Source organism: Carex rostrata, chromosome 35 (assembly GCF_964058835.1).
Source record: "Carex rostrata chromosome 35, lpCarRost1.2, whole genome shotgun sequence".
Taxonomy (NCBI): Eukaryota; Viridiplantae; Streptophyta; class Magnoliopsida; order Poales; family Cyperaceae; genus Carex; species Carex rostrata.
Genome location: NC_135952.1, coordinates 1,088,271 through 1,110,278, shown reverse-complemented (window position 1 = coordinate 1,110,278; position 22,008 = coordinate 1,088,271). Strand labels below are relative to the sequence as shown.

Below are 22,008 nucleotides of genomic sequence, written 5' to 3'. Positions count from 1 at the left end.
TCAGATTAAAAGCTTTGCACAGTTACACAGAGGATAGCGTTCCACTTTGGGTTGGATACGGTCTGAAGCCTTTTTACACTTCACGATTAAACTTTCATCAAAATTGCATTAATTAATTATTAACGTTGTTAACTCCTCTCTTCTCCGTCTCTCTTACCAAATCGAATCTCGTCAAAACTATACCAGTACCAGTACAAAGGGAAGAAAATTTTATTCAAGCTCCCTCTCCAGTCCCCTCGCGCACACAGTTGCTTCAAACACAGGAAATAAAATTTTTTTTTTTTTTTTTAGAATTTCTTCTCTATTTTCTTCATATTGAACTGTTTAGCTGAGAAATCGGGTCAAGTTTTCTTTCAACAACTACAATTATTACCAAATATTAACATCTCCTAATTGGTCGAGAGCAATCCATTCCAACTCAAGCTCGATTTCACATTTTCAAGCTTTAGAGTAATCAATCTCTTGCTTGACCTTTCCATTGATCACATTTATAGCGTTCTCTTTGACAAGTGCATTGTTATTTTTTATTTGAGTAATATTGGTTACATGATTTTAAGGACTTCGAGAACAGGAGTCATGCTTTTTGTTTTTTGTTTTTTTTTAATGAAGGATAAAATGGGTAATTTGTGAAATTTGAAGTTTAAAAGAATAAATATAATATTATAAAATTTAGAGAATTGCCCTTTGGTCTAGTGACAAAGGCAATACAGGTTGCATTCGAAATATAAAAGAGAAAATTCATTATGGATATTATATAATTGAGTGGCTTGACCTCTAACATAGTTGAGTTACTGAAAAAAAAAAAAAAAGAGGGGAAATATATTTCCAAGTTTTTGAGGGGGTATAAATGAAATTCTTCCAAAGTGGTATTAATGGTAACAACCACACAAGGATTCAATCAGAAAAATGAAAAACAAAAAAGAAAAGTCACCGCTGTAAGATGATAATTAATAATGACAACAATGATCATCTCTCGCAATAATGAAAAAAAAAATGTCACATTAACTCTACAAATATATTGGTAACAAGATTCAACTTTCTTACAACAATTACTACCATTGATTGATAACATCATCATTGGTTGAGAGCAATCCATTCCAACTCGAGCTCGATTTCTCCTGACTCGACATTTTGAAGCTTTAGAGTCATCTCTTGCTTGACCTTTCCATCGATGACATTTATAGCACTATCTTTGACAAGCGCATTGTCATTTGATGTGAGCCATTTGCCGATCTGGATGTCTGGAAGCGAATCAGGGTCACCGAATGCAGATGCTGAGGTGATAAGTGGCTGTAAGTCGACCTCAGCCTCCCCCATCAAGTCATCTGATGATATCACATCTTGATCAAACACTTGCTATAGTCAGGCAAAAAAAGAAGCCAAATGAGTACCTCCACATAGGAAAGCAATGGGCGGAGTTATATACACTAAATTGTTTTTAATTTTTTTGTATTTATGTATGATTTTCTATGACCATATTATGTGTTTGACCCCCATAGTTTGAAAGTTTGGCTCGGCCCCTGCACATAAGAATTCATATCACCGTAAGTAACTCAAATTTTCAGTCTAGATCCGGACCGTCAGATCTGTTTTGGCACAAATATTAGAGGGGCTCCATGAATTCCACCTCAGGCTGTATTGGCCCGAATTCTGATCGTACAGTCAGGGTCTAAAATCAAAATTTGAGTTACTTCAGAGGACGGGGACTCTTCTGATTAACATTGTTTTTTGTGTGTGATAACATTTTCCATATCATTCCTATCACTTCAACATATTTTTTTTGCATTGGGTAGTTCTAGCGTTCATCCAACTTTTATGTATATCCATTTGAGCGTCCTAATATGAATGATATGGAAAATATTTTTGTGTGTGATATTGCTAAAATTGTAGATGTGTTCTTCGTTACTATCTTTTTATAACAGTATGAAACTTAGATCGATTTGAAAGAGGTTTAGTTGGATGTACATTAAATGTTGGATGTACACTAGAGTTAACATTTTTGGCATACAATAATTTGCTCATATATTTGGTTTGAAGGATTGAATAAATCATTTTTATTTGAAGGATTGGTATATTTGGTTTGAAGGATTGAATAAACCGTCTTTTATTTGAGGATTGGTATATTAGGTTTGAAGGATAGAATAAACCATTTTTTATTTGAAGGATTGGTGCCTTCTTTACGCTTCATAAAATCATGCACAAAGACAAAATTATCATTTTGCTTATGCATAACCCTGCACATCAGGTGCTTTACAGATGTTGATAGAATGCCAATCAGGTACAGGTATAGGTACTGAACTGAACTGGTACCATGTAAGTTAGCAGCAAGTTATGGGGTACCTACCAATTTCAATGGACCGTATGCTTGCGGCACCGACAGCTTTAGCACCTCATTCCAAACTGGGTTCAGATTTGCTTTCATAACAGAAGTTTGTGCTTTCTGCATATAAAATAAACATATTAAACCGAATACTATAAGATGTAACTGATGGTCAATGTAGTTAAGCATCTAACTGACTAAGTGAGGCTATGGTACTATGCATAGCGCATATTGGTCCGTACAATGGATCAATATCCCTATTTTCAAAGTCCAAATAATCCATATGAAAATGTGCTTTGTAAATCAATTTTTACAATTTTTAGAATTTTTTACTATTTTTTTTATAGGTAGAAAATCACTTGAATGTAAAGATTTCTAGACCATTCAATAGTAGTAGTGATATTCTACCTATCAAAAAAATAGTAAAAAATTCTAAAAAATGTAAAATTTAGCCTACAAATACGTTTCATATGAAAATCACGATGAGCGGTTCAGATTGACTATTTGGACTTTGAAAACAAAAATTTTGATCCGTAGTACAGACCAATCTGCGCTATGCATAGTACCATAGCCTCACTCAGTTTCCTATTTTAACAGGCTAATATATAATGTATGACTAGGGCTGCTTATTATCTACAAAAGGGTATAATGTAAATTTTGTGGTTATTCTTGCACACAACACAAATTTATAAAATTGATAAAACCTAATATTTTGATGTCTTCCAATATTGAAGTAAAAAATGAAATAATGGTATTATTACCTGTTGTCCCAGAGTGAGAACGACATATGGATCACTGCTACGAAAATCCCTAATTGCTAACTTTGAGCCTTTCTTCACTTTGATCTGCAGAATCCCTATAAATTCTATCATCCCGACCTGTGACAGAGAAGCAAAGGCCAACTGAGAGATCACTTAAATATTGTTTTCTTCTCTCTTTGACAACATGGTAACATAGATAAATAAAAGGGATGAGCCCTTTTATTTATTGCAAAAGGTTTCATTTTCATAAATGTTGAAAAATTGGATGTACATTTGCAAATTTTAGCTTTATCTCCACTCTAGACTAGATGTACTTTTGCAACTTTTTATATTTATTACCTCACTTTTGAAGCTCGCAGAGGCCTGGCCATGATTGGAATCCTTGAAAGAATCTGAGGAGCTCTTTGAAGAACCTATGCGGAGGCTTGGTTTCAAAAATTCTTGGGTTTCATATTTAGCTCTGTGAGAGAGGAGAGAAGTATTAGAAATGTACTGATTAGATGATGAATTTTTTATTCATAGCAAACAAACAAAATTAAACAAATACCATCGATTTCGGACAATTTCACTTTATACAACAATGCAGATTTCAACTGCTAAATTTGTCTGAAATTGATGGTATTGGTAAAAATTTTGATATTCTTTTATGCTTCTGATAAAAGAATCAGCATTAGATGTTACTGGAGTCATTACAGATAGAAAGGAGACATCCTTTCCCTTACTACATAGTACATACCTAAAATAACTACAGATAAACCAAATCTGAAAAGAATAATGCAAATAATATAAAGCAATCTATTAGAATCTGTACCCAGAATTACTGTTATCTATCTCAAGGACCTGGAATGTTCCAACTGGTATGAAAGGGAAACCTTCTACTGAATTTAAAATTAAGGTACAGTACCGGACTCGTAAATCTAGATCTCTCAGTGTACCGCTTCAATACACACTACACACTCCATGGCATGCTTGGTAAAAATTACATTCCTGATGACAGTGGCGAAAGAAGGCATAGGGAAAGAGTGCTAAGCAGTAAGCACCCCCAATAAATTGAAATTTTTTATTTGTATCCTATATATTTTTTATTTTATCAAAAAATATTACCAGTAGCCCCCTTATAATCATACTTATTCATCCAGGCCGCGCCCCCCCCCCCCCCCCCCCCCCCCCCCCCCCCCCACCCAACCCACCCACCCACACACACACACACACACAAAAGAAAAATCCTGATGGTGATTGTCATTGTAGCACAACATGGTACCGTATGATACAGGTAACAATAAAGGTCTCACTACCTGATGAAATCGGCACGTTCCTCATTGCTTGAATTGGCAGTGGGTCTGGGGTAATCCTTGGGAAGAAATGCCTCGTAGACCGTGTTGGCATAAGAGTTGCCTCCAACCTGTAACATTGAGTCTATCTGATCCTCCGTCCATTCATCTAATGTCACAGAGAGTACCTGAAACGAAAAAATATTAGTCAACTAAAACCTAATAGTCCAATTATATTGCTTCTGACAAAGTGATTAAACCAATTTTATCATGTCTAATGTTTCTTCTAATTGTCAACAAACCCAAGATCGTTATAGGTATATAACATTAAATATTGACTAATTTGCCCCATCTCCACCAAAGTTTTAACTTATTCTATGAGCATAATTGAATTAATATAAGCAAAACAAACTGAACTCAGGTGCCATTTTTTAATTCTAGCTAATTTAGTCATTTCTTTTGCCCGACTTAATCTTAATTATGATGCTTACATGTTATAGCCAAAAAAAAGGTCCTATAAAGCTATCGGCAATAACAGCAAAATTGCATGAGATGATGCATAATATTTGATTTTGGCGTACCTTGTTAAAAGCCCCAATAAAATGAGCATATAACCTAATTTTACTAAGAATGAAAAAGGACAATCTAAGAAGTCCTATAACTACCTTGGAGATATGAGTGCCTAGACTCCTATGCACGCCAGAACATTTTACGCATATAAAGACCCCAGTATTAACAGACCTGTACACAGATATACTGATGAGTTAGAACACACATGATGACATGAGAGAGAGAGAGAGAGGGACTAAGTCACAACTAGTACAAATACAGCATACTTGGCATAGGGTATATTGAGGGAGGCTATGGTACTATGCATAGCGCAGATTGGTCCATACTATGGATGAATATCTCTATTTTCAATGTTCAAACATTCAATGAACCATTCAACATAGTATTTCTATGAAAATTATATATTTTTTAGAATTTTTTTTACTATTTTTTTATATTGGTAGAAACTCATTTGATTTAAAATTCTAGACCATTTAAAAGTAGTATATTCTACCTATCTATTGATCCATAGTACAGACCGATATCTTACAATATCTTACTGGTATGTTACTGGTACAGTGCAAATACAGCATACATGGTAAGGGTATGAATGCCGCTTTACTTACGCCCATTTAGGATCAGGGGACCGACAGTCAGCACAGATACGATTCTCACTCTTGAGCAGCAACTCCTTCAATTTCCTCTTCTTTGCTGTCAGAAAAGAAAATATAACAATGATGAAAAATGATTAGAAATATTTAAAATAGATTTACTGTACCACATTCATAGAATAATTGACCTGAAGATGCCTTTTCTTTATCTTTGTTGAAGGAACTCATCTCTGATTCCAAACAATTGAATCAGCAATAACCTAATCAACCTGACAAACGATAATATATTAACATCAAGCCATATTAGCTAAAAAACAAATTTTCAACACAAAAAAGAATCAAAGATGTAAAATTGATGATAGAATGAGAGAGATTTATGTGAAAGCTTAAAATAATTCACAAAAAGTCAACAAAATTTTGACTAAATCAACTGGATATCAAACCAGAAGCCTGGAAAAAGTAAAGAGGGAATATGAACACCCCCACAAATGCTGGAAATCAACAGAAGAATGGCAACAAATTGGTTACTAATTGATGAAAAGAAATTAGCAAGATATCCGATGAATTCTTACCAGGAATTGGTCCTATCCAAATTCGACGAATTGATAAGAGTCAAAGCATCGTCCCATAAACAGCAACAAATATGGAATTGGAGAAATGACGTGGCGATGTACTCTAGTCATGGGATCCAACAATCTTCGTCTCCGTCAATTCTCTTCAATTATACGGATTTCATTAGATGATAACAAGCAAAATCCGACCGTTCATTTAAGAACGAACGGTTTAGATTAGGATGAATCGACCACCTGTCAACGAATCCAAACCCCCTAAAGCAACGCAAAATTAGTTTTAGATCAGAACTGTTCGATCAGAATATGCACGAATATTAAAGGCACCTGTGATTTCTTTCTCAGATCGGACGGTCATAATACAAAAATAAATTTTAAGTTACTTTAGAGGATCTGGACCCGGCTGTCACGCAGTCCCAATACGAGTAACCGAGTAAGAGATCAGAATAGATGATCACCGTCCGATCTGAAATAGACGGTTTGAATTACATTCGAGCTGTCCGATCAATGTTTGTATACTATTTTCTGTTACTCGTGAAGAAATCTTGGTTCGATGTGTCTGCTCTCCATTGTACCGACAAGCCACGCGAGCGCTGATTTACAGGGCAAATATATTAACAGAGATGATTTAACTTATTGCAGCTCATGTGTGATATATATTTTCATTTTCTCTATTTATAGTGCGCTGCGTGAAGAAAAGTTAGAATTGTCAATATCTTTACCCGTTTTTCAGCACAAAGGACGTACGGATTCATTGGAGAGGTCCTGTATTATTAAGATTGTAACACGTGGCGAAGTTTTTAATCGGACGGTGCGACGAAAAAGAAATAAATAATTAAGAATATATGAGCCACACTATTTTTTTGTTGGAGAAGAATCAAGTTTGAAAGTAAAAACATGTAATTTGAAGGTTTAAGAACAGACAAATATTAGACTTTTATGTTTTAAAAGAATAAGTATAATATTATAATTTTGAAATAAATATATCATTTTTATACCATCATGTTCTAAAAGGATATTTTTTTAATTTCCTTAATGCTAATAATCAATGTGGTCGAGAAACATTTATTTTTAACATATATTCGACTCAGTTAAAACCTGAAATTTTATTTATACCATATTAAAAAATAAACCAAAAAACCATAATTTGTGGAGATTTTCAATAATATTCACGCCACAGAATGATTTGGCAACTCTATTTTTAGAGAGTCACAGATTGGTTTAGAAACCCCTAAAATTAAAAAATGCACTTTGTTATTAAATATATTTAGGTTTTTGAGGGGCCTCCAAACCATTTGAAGACCCCCCTAAGAATGGAGCTACCAAATCATTCGGTCTGGGTTTTCTTAGAAATCCCTAGAATTTGAGGTGTTTTGATTTTTTTTTTTTAATATGGTAATAAAAATTTCGGCAGTTAAAACTAGCCTAATTTGTTATATGCATGCTTGGTTATGCTGTTCAATTTTCTTTGTTTATGTTATTCAATTCGATAGAAAATAGCGTATAAACTATTTTGTTTTCTAATGACACACATTAATTGCAAAATTATTAAAAAAGTGTGCAGAATTCTCACAAGTCACAACATATTTGTTTCAGCTCTTCTAATATTTATGAAGTTTATATTACATTCATATAAAAACAATGAAAAATATGTACGATCAAATGAAAAGAACATGAACACAAAAGTGCTTGGAAGGATTTATAAATTGCTTTTTCACTTCTAAGGTAAATAACAAGTTTTTGATATTACATATCCATATTATATTCTCTAGTTATTTAATTTACATAACTTTATATAACTTTAAATTAATCATTTATCAATATATTTTCACTAATTAAGTATAATTTACTCCAAGTATACTTAAGATATTGAAGGAAATCAATAAAGAAAAAATATAATAAAGTATCAAAAGAATAAGTATGATATTTCTTAAAATTTGAATTTTTTGTATCATATTTATTATCATTTTCTATCAAAAAGATATTATTTGAATTTGCATTAATATATAGTGTGTATCACTATAAATCAAGTATAATTTTCTAATACCGAAAGAAATCAAGAATTGAAAATTTTGTATAATTAAATTATTAACTGAGTATCATTATAACTCAACACAACACAACAATTATGAAATATGATACTTATTTATTACTAACTATAGAAGTATACCACATACATTTAGCAATGGACAAAACACAGTTGAAGAAAGGTTGAACTGAAGATCAATAGGTTTGCGGGAAAATTGGCGAAGAGAACTGGAATAGAGAGAGGAGAAGAGACTGGATATGAGAGGAAGGTTTTGTAGGATATAAAATTTTAGTTTTAGACAAAAAATTTAGAGTTTTTTGTTTTGTTTATAATTGATAATTCTAAATATTTGAAATCGTTCTAAATATTTATTATTGTCGAGCCATAATAATTAACCTAGGTTTTTTCATATTTTATTATCTTTTAGTAAGTATAAGTTAAAATTCAAAATAAGAAAAGATAGGGAGATATCAATTTCATATTAAAAAGATCTTTTTTTTATAATCTCAACCTAACTTCATTCAAGTTTTAAAGAAACTAGCAAGTGACGTAATTAGGATAGCAAATATAACAAAAAATACAAAAAGAAATAAAAAAAAGAAGAGCTTAAATAATATTAATTAAAGAGATACGTGCACTACGTGTAAATTTAAAATCAAAATTAGCAGTAGACGGGGGCTAATTAACGTGAGTGACGTGGTTTTAGGTTAATTAGAAACCGTATTAATTCGGTTTACGCATGCATAACTTTTTTAGGTTAATTAGAAAATTATTTTGGTTTAATTTGACTGGAAAAGATAATTAATGGGTATAATGGAATCAGTAATGGGGAGAGATAAAGAAAGACGGTTAGTCGGGGACGGAGGTGGTGGTGGAAGGGTGTTATCAGTATCAGTCATGCTGCTATGATATCATAAATCAGACAATATTGAAGACATTTGAAACGGTGTTTTAATTGTTTTTGTATATTGATGCTGCAAAGGTACATGCTATGAATAACCAGCAGTCAATTTAATTACATTGTATTCTTTCTTATACTAGAGAAAAAAATAGAAGGTGTGAGCTGTAGAAACATAAATGAGAATATTATGCTGTTATTTCCAGAGATGAAATCATCTTTTTATATTTGCTGCCTCTGTTTTGTGAAGTGAATAGAGGTGTCCAGTTATGATTTATTATGATTTGTATATCAGAATACCAGTATGTGTTGAAATTTACTAAAGTACTGGTAAACTAAGAAGACATGATGGCCCTGCTGCATGGTAGTATGAAGATATTGACAAAGCTATTTAGCTTCATCCAGCGCATTAGTTATATGCCTTTTATTTTGTCTCTATTAATTGTATGCTACCTAAAGTCAAAATAGCTCTGCCAACTTCACTAAATATAACCATTAAATCAAACTAGCTACCATATAACCTCTATTATGGTTAAATCTAGCAATTGAAATAAGGAGTGCCACTGTCAATTGTCAAATCATTTCAAAAAAGAAAAGAAATAAGGAGTGATGTTTTTTTATTACTGTATGTCTTTATGTGATTTCTATTTCATTATTCTAATTATCTTCTGTATGTGGTTAAATCTCGCAATTGAAAAAGGTCATTGAACATTTACAATTTTACAAAAAAGTACTCCTAGAAGGCTAGAACTACTATTTGCATTCAATTAGTTCTCTAAGTTTTACAAAAGTTGAAGGACAACAATACTTTTTTTAAAAGTTGAAGGTCAGGATTGAACTTTTTTTTTTTTTTTTTTCTGATAAAGTTCGAAGACCAATTTGATGTAAATAATAATTCAAAGACCAATTTTTTTGTGCCGTTAATTTGTTGCCAACCATTATTATTGGTGCAGAAATAGTAATTGAAATGCTACCTGTTTAAAGCAGGAGAAAGCTCATAGTATGAATTTAAAAAGAAAAGTATTAAATTAGTTTAACATGAATTGATGCATGGTTGTTTAAATGGGTACCCAAACCCGTAATGCTTTCAAATCCAGACTAGCGGAGAGCGTAGTCAACTAAATCAATTAACTTTAAATATGCCTTCATTTTCATTAGTTTTTTTTTTTATATACTTGATATGTAATACATTACTTGTGAAGTAGATTGGTTTTAACGGTTTAAATTCATTATTTGAATTAATTCTAATAAATTTTGAAGTTAAATTTATAAAAAAAAATAAAAATAATAATAATGAGCTTAAAAACACTCTAGTTGTACTCACAAGTTAATAAATTTACAAAGAAAATGAATAATGGACATAAATTACGTTAAAACGGTTACAGGGCTTTTTTGCACCATTATTAACTCAAAACACAAAAATCTAATGAACAATGGTTTACAGGAGGAAGAACTTAGTTCAAACAAAGAAGCTAATGGTATGATTATCACTGAGGTACTGATAGCTAAATCTGACAGAAAAAAGAGAGAACAAAATCCTTCATAGCGCCTCAATTTATGAACAATTAATTAATTCTTCAAATTTTTTTGTTGATCGCCTACGCCATCATATATATATATATAGTTATATATAGACTGGTGCAATTGAAGACAGAGAGAAGGAGGCGACGAGGAGGATTCCTATGGCGAAAGCAGCTGCCACGCTAGATGCCCAAAGTATGACCGTTGCAAGACAGTGATACTTGCCCGGGTTGTTCATGGCAAGCAAGAACATGCCGACCGTGATCCCGACAAGCCCGAACAAGACGATGAAGCCAAGAACAAGTGAAAGGATCACATGCATGTAGGTTGTGTAGGCAAAGATTCTTTCTGGCGGCCGGACAAGAACTTTAATCGTCGTTGCAATGCTGATTACCCCCATTATAATCAAGCTACAACCCAAATTGCTCAGCTGCGTGTTCCTTTGTTCTGGCTCCTCCGCACGGTTTGCACGGATGACGGCGCGATGTGCATTTCTCATGGCCCGGATCAAGGTGCAGATCATGATGATTTCCTGGACTGCCATATCTATAAGAAAAGTTTTGGCGATTTTGGTAACAGCTAGCTTAATTAGATATGTAATTGAGTTGAGATGAAAAATATGTGGGGTGAGGGAGAAAGATATGCATATATAGCGGGACATGGGTTCGACTTTCAATGCAAACAAAAACCCTTTTAGTTTTTTCTTTTGGTTCAAACACGCACTTAGGCAATTTCAAAGTCGGGGCTGCAACAAGGCTGTGCACTCTCCCCATACCTTTTTATTTTGGAACCGAATTTTTTGTCCTCAGAGTTACTGCATGTGGATCCGAGGTGGACCCATTAAAAGTGACTGGTCCCCTTTAACAGTGACCAGCTCCACATGCAGTGACTGAAAAAACATGAAATTCCTACATCCAGAAGAGCAGAGGAGCAGAGGATTGAGAGTCTTTTATTTTGGAAATAGACTTATTGTCTAAGAGTCTCCATTATCTCACACAGGTGGGGCTCACAAAAAAGCCAAAAACCTTGTCGTTTTTTTTATCAAAACAAACCCTCTTCAGCTCTAAGTAATATAAGGAATCAAAAACGTGTTTTGATCCCTCAATGAAGGTTTTCTCAATAAATAATTCCTAGTCCGTCATTAATATTTGTAGACTAACTTAAATAAATTTTCTAAGCACAAAAAAATTAACTCACATGATGAGAAAAAATAATCCAGTTTGTTTTTTTTATGAAATAATTAATAACACCACAAGTTATTTAGAAGATAATCAATATAATGAAAAATATGACAACATATATATATTATTATTTTTTTTTTATCAAAAAGTAAGTTATCAGCGATTTATAAGTTATTGAATAGAAACGGAAAAATAAACTTGGGACATTTTGTAGAACAAAATCTCGTAACATTAGAGATAATTTTTATTTCTAAAAATTATTATTAAATAAAATAAGAAAATAGATTCAGTACATAAAATTTTTATGGCCAAGAAGGCACTGAGTGAGTAACTCGGATTCAAACTTTGGAGCTGATCGAATTAGTAGCCTGGATCCAAAGTTTGAATCAGAACTTCTAACTTGGCTCCAAAGTTTTAATCCGAACCACTAGTTCGAAGCCTTTTAGACCATCGGAAATCTTAGGTACTCAATCTATTTTTCTATATTATTTAATAATATTTTATAAAAATAAAAGTTCTCACTCAGGCTACGAGATTTTGTTCTATAAAATATCAAACTTTACTTTTTTCATTTATAACTCAAATTACAAATAAAATTTGCTGTATTGAAACTCTCTTCTAGATAACTTATTTTTTTCATAAAACGAATATTTTGTGCTATTTTTTTATAAATGTATTTTTATTTATATTCATTATAATGATTATCCTCTAGATATTGGTATTATTAATTATTTCCTTCTTCAAAAAAATTAATTATTTCATAAAATATAAAATGGATTGTATTTTTTATTTTTGTTAATTATCTGAGTTAATATATTGGTGCTTAGTAAACTTACTAAGGTAGTTTACAAATAGTAATGACGGACTAGGGAATTATTTAGGTCATGTTCGGCACACTGATGAGAATGGGTGTGGGCATAGAAAAAATGAAAATTTGAACTATTTTTTACTGTTCACGTAGGAAAAAAAAATTCATTTTTTCTCACGGAAACAGTAATGCGACAGAAAAGAACCTTATTGTGGAAACTTTCATTAAGAGTTCAAAACACGTGGCACATGTAGATTGGTTATTTTTAAGGATGGGACTTGAAACGAAAGTTCTTGTTTTTACTTTTCCTCTGCCAAATTTATTATTGCTCCCATTTAACTGTCGATCGGTTGATTCCTCTCTGCTTTTACTCCTGTTTTGTTTTTTCTGCTGGAATTAGAGCGACCATTTTTTATTAATATTCCTAAAAAAAATGAAAATTTAAAAAATAATCATGTGTACCATTTTTTTTCATTCCTGTCCTGATCGCCTGGGCTTCGGGCGACCCAAAAAACTCTGTGAGGAGCCATACCCACAGGCGGCCCATATGCACAGTGAGGCGCCATCCCCTGGGGCGCCCCATTAGGCATGTGAGGCGCCACCCCCCCCAGGCGCCCCATATGTCAACTGATTTAAGTTCTGCCTCTGCCAATTCAATTCACGATTTGAGAACTCTCCAATTCAATTCGCGATTTGAGAACTCTCCAGGCGAGAAGCTGAGTGAGGTATTTTTTTTTAATTATAATAATTAGTCATTAATTTTTAATTATAATAATTAGTCATTACTGTAGCTAATTTAATGTGTTTGTTGCAAGTATTGTAGCGTACTGTACATTTACTGTAGCAATTTACTGTTGCACGTACTGTAGCGTACCGTACATTTACTGTAGCAATTGCTGTACACCTATTGTAGCAAATTGTAATTTTTTTTAACTTTTTTTAAATTATTTTTCAATTAGTCATTTATTACTGTACCCATTATTATGTCATGTAATACTGGTAATTTTTTTTTTAAATGTAGTTTGTTAAAGAAGAGATGTTAGTTGCACTGTATGTCGGCGGCAAGTTAGAAAGGGGTGAAGATGGCGTGCATTACACGAAAGAAGTCGCATTTGGCTTCGAGATTAATGAAAATACCACATTTGAGGAACTGAAGCAGGTAATATACGAAAAGACAGCTGTAAACCCCAACAGGTATGAAATAGAATTGGCTACACGATTGACAACTCACGTGGAGGGGGGTAGACCTTACTTTGTTAAGTTTCCAATAACAGATGCCAATTTGTGGAGAGTTGTGTATACTCAATTTGTGGCTTGTGAGGTCCCGGTAATGGACATATATTCGAAGAAGGTTCCCCGAACAAGGGCTGGACCTTCAAGTTCGGCTGGGGCTGGACCTTCAGGTTATGACAATTCGGGTTATGACAACCAGGTGTACCACCAGCACTCCCCTTATGACAACCAGGGGTACCATCAGCACTCCCCTTATGACAACCAAGGGTACCAGCAACACTCCCCTTATGACCACCAGGCGTACCACCAGTAATCCCCTTATGACAACCAGGGATATCACCAGCAATCCCCTTATGACAACCAGGGGTACCACAATACCCCAGAAAATACTGAAGAGTTACCACCACCACCCAGACAGACACCCATAATCCCTAGATTTCCAACTATGCCAGAGTCAGGACCGGTACTCGTTAATCGAAATGATATTGATATTGATGTTGATGCTATTGATGCCATACCAGAAAGGAAAATGGAAATGGGGGATGAATACCAAGGGGTTTGGGAAGCTAATGACTTATCAGATGGTGATGCAAATGTACCAGGTTTATCCAGGGCAGAAAAATTCCCGATTACAGGTCGGAGAAGTAAGCATCCAGTCGCCACATTCAACGACACCACAGCTTTCGAAGAGGCAGACATTAGTTTCTTTGGTCCTCGTGTTGTATACAATCACGAACTTGCCGCAAGGCAACTTTATACCAACATAGATGAACTTGTAAAGAAAATCAATGAGACTTATGTTCACGAAAACTGAGAATGTATAATACACAAAAGGGACCGAACAAGGTTAGTTGTGCTGTGTAAAACTCACCCGCGCTGCGAGTTCCGCTTTTTTGCAACCCCTGCGGGTTTAGGAGAAGCATGGATGATTAAGAAGTGCGAACCACCTCATACATGCAAGTCTGCGTCCACAAGGAGAGACCATGCGCAGCTGACGGCATCATTAATTGCCGATGCAATTGAGAAGGACATTAAGTTGGATCCAACGATGAGCATCAAGACGGTGGCTATGACCGTCAGACACAAATACAAATATGTAATCCCAAAATACAACAGGCTGTGGAGAGGTCGTGAACTTGCCATCTACAGGATATTCGGTAGTTGGAAGGATTCATATGGCTATCTGGCACCATTGCTCCAGGCCATGGCAAGTACAAATGTCGGCACCGTATATGAGAGATGGCATGGCCCTTTTTTTGATAAAGACGGAGTACTAATAGAGGGAGCTAAACAATTCAAGGGCATAGCATGGGATTTTGGTGCTTGTATCCAAGCTGTGCCATACATCAGACCCATTATCAGCATTGATGCATGCTTCATGTCTGGCCGTTACGAGGGGAGGCTACTCATAGCATGTGCATATGATGCTGAGAACCAGCTGTTGCCTTTAGCGTTTGCAATTGTTCATAAAGAGGACGGCGAGAACTGGGGATTCTTTATGCAGTTTTTAAGAAGACGGGTGATTGGGGAAGGGAAGTTTTTCTGTGTGATATCAGACCAGCACAAAGGAATAAAATATGTTTTTGATCGTGAAGATTACGGTTGGTCAACCCGTACTGGCCAGTGTGTGCACAGGTTGTGTATGCAACACGTTGCGGAGAACCTTTCCAAGGCAACCAGGGGCGACAAGTGGGTTACTGATACATTTAGATGGAATTGAAGAAAGAAAAAGCCGAGAAGGGTGGTAGAGATGACTAGCAGTTTTGCAAAGATACATGTATTTCAATTGTTTACATATATTATTGTACTTTAAGAAAACTAATTTTTTTAGTACAATTGTTTACTTACATTATTCTATTTCCTTATTTTTTATGTAGTACATGCCAAAGACAAATCTCTACTTAATGAAGGTGGGCAAAAATAATCCCCGAGATGTCAAGGAAGATCCAACATACGAGAAAATATATCAATCCCGTGATGGAGGTTGGCGTTGGGGAATTATGACCACCAACGGGTCCGAGTCGCTGAATGCAGTATTCAAGCAGAGCCGGATGTTGCCTATGGCTGCAGTTGTAGAGGCCATATTCTACAAGTTAAATGCCTTGTTTTCAGGAACGGCGTGCTAAGGCCGCAGAATTAATAAGATGAACCAGTCATTTTCAACAAGGGTTGAGGAGAAACTAAGACGACACAGGGACAAAAGTGCAACTATAACCGTGATCCCGATAGGTAATGATGGAACATAATTCGAAGTGCAAAATCCAAATGAGTACGTTCCTACCAACCGTAAACCAGATGACACTATGGCGTTTGTCAAGAGGGCTTGCAAGTGCGTGGTTAAATTCGGAGATGCCAGGGCGGTAACCTGTACATGCCAAGGACCCCAGCTAAGTCACATACCCTGCAGTCACGTGATGGCGGTATGCCGAGTGAGGAACTACTGTGAGGATCACTATGTTGCTGACATGTACCGTACCGATTACCTTGCTTCCACTTGGGGTGGATCTTTCCATTCTTATCTCGATCAGCATGAGTGGCCTGCATATGTCGGTGATATAATACTCCCTTCAGAAGGATGGATAAAAAAGGGCAGGAGGAGACACAAGCGTATTGTAATGACCATGGACGAGATGGGTGGTAGGCGACCGTCGGGAAATCGGGTTCGCCGTTCTGTTTCTGACAGGCGCAGGGCAGGTACGTAGAATTGTACAAAATTTATTTATGCTTTAATTATATCACTAACTGAATTGCATTGTTATATTCAGATGCAATAAACGAACACAACAAAAGAGAAAATGCCAGAGTTGTTGTTGAAGCAACCGGTAGAACACAACCCCCTCCTCCTGTAAGCTAATCATCTAGTAGCCAAGCCTCTACAAGTAATGCCGCACCTTCCACTGGTACCAGAAGAACTAGTCGTTTGTTAGGTTTATTCAGACATGGTGGCAGATAAACTTGCTATTTTGCTTATGCGAATTGATTTATTTGGTTTGAACTATGTTATGAACTTTAATTGTGCTTTTGATTGTACTGTTGAACTTTTTATTGTTGAACTATGTTAAACTATTTTTAGAACTATATATGTATATGTGTATGTGTATGTGTATATGTATGTGTATGTATATGTATATGTGTATGTATATGTATATGTGTATATGTGTATGTGTATGTATATGTGTATGTGTATGTGTATGTGTATGTGTATATGTGTATATGTGTATATGGCATACACATACACATATACATAATATTTTATTTTTTGACATACACACATATATATAAACCCTAAACTTTTTTTTTCACAAAATTATTCAAATCAAAATACTAAGATTTCTCAAAAAAAAAAAAAAAACAAAATCCACATGGGGCGTCCGGGGGGCTGGCGCCTCACAGGGTATTTTGGGCCGCCCGAAGCCCAGGCGGTCAGGGCAGAAATAAAAAAAAATGGTACACAGGGTTATTTTTAAAATTTTCATTTTTTTAGGGATATTAATAAAAATGGCCGGAATTAGAGCAAGCAGTCAAGCAATATTATATTGTTTGGAGAAAATTTCTAGTCTACCCATCTAAATTTTTTAAATAGCTAATGTCCCTATCAAAACACAATATTCAATATTTCTACACAAATTTAATATTCTTTTTTTTATCTCCTTTTAACTATTTAATATTTTATTTAATTAATTTAAAAATTAAATTTACCATTATACACTCTTCCAATTCTTCTGATCCCCCACCTTCTCTCCCAATTCTACCGATTCCAATTAATACAAATTTAACATAATCTCTTCTCCTTCTATGTTATTTTTTCTTTACTTTTCATGTCTCTTCTTGTTCTATGTTATTTCTCTCTTTTTATTTATCCTCTTGAATCTCCTCCTCACCAATCCTAACAATCAACCACATCAATGTCAATTTACGCGCCAAGTAGTACGATCCTGTTCGCTATAGTCCCGTGGTCGTTAGTTTGATGTTTGAGATACAGTAGGTACAATCAAGTATTGCTGGTATGAGAGGCCTAATGAATACAGTTATAGGTTTCTGTTTCAATTTATTGGATTGTAAATTGATTTTTGTTTTTGATATCTAAGTTGGGTTTAATGGGAAAATTGACTATTTCAAAAGTTTAGAAGGATAGACTAGAAATTTTTTCTATAACATATAATATTAGGCCCTGATGCCTTTTAATTTCATGGGACCTAAAGAGTTTTGAGCAGAACCCATCAATTTTTCCCAAACTCGTTCGTTTGTTCTTCTTCATTCCCTTGAATTTTTCAATCAAATAAATCCGGATTCTGATTGAATTTTTTATTTCCCAATCTTTCTCTCTCCTCTCTCTCTCTACTGTCTATCCACCCCATCTGCCTTTCTTTTCTACTTTATTAGCTGCCACGTGGACTCTCTCCACTATCTCTATACAAAACAATTCTTGAAAACTTTATTAGTCTCTTCTCCACTTTACACAATACAAGCAGAAATAACGAGTATTATGTATAACTAGGTGGAACTTGTTTAAATTAGTCATGTGTGACTAACATTGATGACAAATTCAGACAACATTTAAAAAAAAAAATTACAGCTATTTTTTTTTTTTTGCCTATGTTGTACCTACTGCATAAAAAATTTGCAGTTCGTGATTTGATTCGAGTTTGATTTGAAAATTTTTATAAAAAATTCGATTCAAAATAGTTCAAAATTAATTCAAACTGGACCTGATTTGTTCAAAATAGGTTTGCGAACTATTCTAATTTGAATCTTAAAGTAACATAAACCGTTGATTTCCACTGATGACTTATTTCGCTGATGACTTAAAAGTTAAAACGTAAGACCGTCCAGCTATAAGTCATAACTCATAAGTCGTAACCCTCGCTCTTAGTTCTAAAATCCTAGACGACTTTCACCTCTCGCTTTCGGCGACTACGATCACTCTTCCTTGTCGTAAAAAGTTCGTAAAAGATTCGAAAGTGAGTTCGTAAAAAATTCGAATCAAAATTAATTCAATCCAAACTCAAACTAGGATAAGTTCGATTCGGTTCGATTTGTTTCAGCCCTATGTCCGTATTATGTGTGCTTTGAGATTCGTGCATAATGTATTTAAACAGTTGAAATTTTCCATAAAGTCACGCAAAGTTTGAGATATCTTAGAGGATACAAATTCAACTAATCCTTTGTGTATCTCTACTCATGAGTTTTCACTTTTTAAAAAGTGAATTTTTATCTCCTCAAATTTCATCCCGTGTAATTCTGTGAGAGACGAACATGTTTCATGCACGGAGAATTGTGATGGGGTGGGTGATTCCTCTACTTGCATTCTCCCACTACCATGTAATGATTTCACTATTTCAAATTGTAAATCTGGCGTGTAATCTCTGTTAATTTTCTCAGGAACTTTAGTTTTTGTCATATTAGAAACGAATATTGCGACCAATTTTTTTTTTCATATATACCCTTGAAAAGTTCTAAATTTCTATCCTTTAGTTTTTAATATGTATTATTTTCTTTATTTGGTCATTTTTCTTTATTTTTTTGTTTTGTAAATTTTGCATTTTCATATAATTAACCTTTAACATTTCAAATTTTATAAATCAATCCAAATACATAAGTAAGATTATAACTATTTTCAAGTATTGGCTTTCTATTATTTATTTCGTATCAATTCCGAATTTTTAGAAATTCGTTTCGAAGTATCTCATTATCCATATACTTTGTTTCAGTGAAATATATTTTCAGATAATATTTTTTCGTATTTAACCTTTAAATTTTCTTAATTATCTTGCTAATTTATTTAACAAAATACTATTTCACTTAAAATGTGATCTATTTCATTCAGAAATACATACATATATTTTGTATATTGATTTTAATTATTAATTTCAGATTTTTATTTTACATAATGTTAACAATCAATATATAATTATAATCAATATACAAAATATTGAAATTTTTTTACTATCTTTTATGATTTATGAAGGACGGCAAAACATGGCCTAAAATATTGTCAATTTTCTTTTATTTTTAGGTTATTTTTTGTCATCTTTCATAAATCATTAAAAATAGTAAAAATTGGTATTCTACAAACTCAATATATAACCAATTTATTGAGCTACTTAGTTCGAAGTTTCGAATCCGGTTTTTTAAAATTTGAATCGGTAGCATTTCGATCGAAGTGCTACTGAAAACATATTAGCCAATCTCTCTCTATATATATTGGGTTTAAGTATTTATTACTCATGAGCATCGGCGCCTTTGCATTTGTTAAACAACATTAATTAGACACTGTCATAATGCCACACTTTCTTCAGATATTCTGTCAAATACTAGCCCCCATCAAAAATGATGCTTTAATAACAAATCTACTGCAGAGCATAATTATTGAAATTTCAATATGAGAACCACAATTAAACACCAGAAGTTAACTTATTAATTTATAACAAGATTAACTAAGCCATTTCAGATAGCACACTTTCAACGAGAAAGGGAAAAGGAGGAAGAAAAAAAAAAAAAAAAATCCTAGGTCTACCTCAACCGCCACCACGGCCACATCCATCCTTCTCTCTAGACTTCACTTTCGACACAATCAAGGGTGGAGGTAGTAACATCAAATGGGGGTCAATTGTCCCCTATTTATTTTCAGAATTTATGTATGTATATGTGATTTTATGTATAATTTAGATCAAAATGTTACGAATACTGTAAAATTGACCTCCATTTACAGTATAAATTTTTTATATGATTGACTCTCATTCACGTTTGACCTCCATAGCTCAAAGGCTTGTCTCCACCCATGAACACAATGATATTCTTTCCTCTCTCTCGTTTCTATCTCGTCTAACGGAAAGTGAAAATTATTTAAGTATAGCAATATAAACAACATTTTCACAAAATATACATTTCTGAAATTTATTTTATTTTTACATATATATATAGTTAAAATTATTTAACAACGGAATTAATCCTCAATTACAAAGTTATCTCATATACTAGGGAAAAACAGGTTAGAAGTTGTCCATTAGGATAGTCCATGTGCAATAAATTTTGATTTTGCCTTGTTTTAAAAAAGGTTTATATATTGATTATAATTTTTGTAACCAACAGACCAATGAAATAAATTAGCTTAATTAATTGTCCTGAATCTTTTTTGCATTGCGGCTATATATATATATAGACATTACTTAAAAGGGTTCCATTTTTTTTTTTTCCATTGTCAAGATAGCTAGGCTTGAGAATTTACTTGAAAACTGTTATATGAGCATGAATTTAGAATTATTAAGAAAAGTTTGACATATTTTGTGTATTTGAATATGAATGTACGTATCAATTGTTCTTTTCATATATAGTATATTTAATGATTAATTTACGTATATTATGGAAAATTGAGATATTTATCATTTTTAATAACATGACAGATGACATTCGCTTATGAAGATGCCATATTGGAATATTCTTTGAATCTTAATGATTTACTAATTAATTAAGTCTAATATAAATTAACGCTTGGGAATACACAGATATACTATTCTATCTTGCTCTTTTTTTATTTTAATAATGTCAGCGCATCTTTCAAACCTATGAAAATTAATTCTTACATGGGCTTTTTTCATTGATGTAAAATTGTACCATAATTTTCCTTGGTTAGATTTAACTTAATTTGTTGAATGCAATGGCCTATTATTTAAAATTTTAGAAACAATTAATGAACGACGGCATTCTAAACGTAGATATTTTTAAAATATTATATATATACACAGTTGTAAATTGTAATTCGATCGTAATGTATATGGCTCATATTATACTTTATTTTATGCGAACAACCATTACAAAAAATATCAAATTTAGATCATTGAATTTTGTACTCATCTTAATAAATAGTAAAATAATTCAGAAAAAATGTAAAATTCTCCAAGCACATATTAATATGGAGAACAAGATGAACGGTTCGGATAGACTGTTTGAACTTTGAAAATAAAAATATGTTTATTTTACAAATAGGTCCTTATGTCCATAGAAGCCTTTGCCAATATATATATGAGCTTATATTATATCAGATGCTATGCGAGATATATATTGTCCCCAGCTTTGCATTTGTGCCGTTAATTTGTTGCCAACCGTTATTATTGGTGCACAAATAGTAATTAAAATGGTACACGTTTAAAGCAGGAGAAAGCCTATGAATTTAGAAAGAAAAGTATTAATTAAACAGTGTTGTAAATAACGGTATGCGGTCGTCGGACGGACAGCGTACCACCAAGTAATTAATCGA

General features: G+C 33.5%; 1 protein-coding gene across 3 annotated transcripts; it reads right to left on the bottom strand.

Annotated features, from left to right (window-relative positions):
- Positions 1–913: 913 nt before the first annotated feature.
- On the bottom strand, positions 914–17,651 carry LOC144549502 (ADP-ribosylation factor GTPase-activating protein AGD12-like). 3 transcript variants are annotated; one of them, XM_078298261.1, is made up of 9 exons: positions 17,641–17,651; positions 5,701–5,771; positions 5,528–5,612; positions 5,018–5,093; positions 4,377–4,540; positions 3,421–3,541; positions 3,082–3,198; positions 2,345–2,440; positions 914–1,356 (listed from the first exon to the last, which is right to left on the bottom strand). In XM_078298261.1, exons 2-9 carry the CDS (start codon positions 5,738–5,740, stop codon positions 1,075–1,077), a joined length of 981 nt encoding a protein of 326 aa, XP_078154387.1. In that variant the 5' UTR covers positions 5,741–5,771; positions 17,641–17,651; the 3' UTR covers positions 914–1,074. The 3 variants fall into 3 exon arrangements, with proteins under 3 accessions (XP_078154387.1, XP_078154386.1, XP_078154388.1); XM_078298260.1 differs by lacking the exon at positions 17,641–17,651 and adding an exon at positions 6,085–6,212 and having other exon boundaries at positions 5,701–5,781; XM_078298262.1 differs by lacking the exon at positions 17,641–17,651 and adding an exon at positions 6,083–6,206 and having other exon boundaries at positions 5,701–5,764.
- Positions 17,652–22,008: the final 4,357 nt, after the last annotated feature.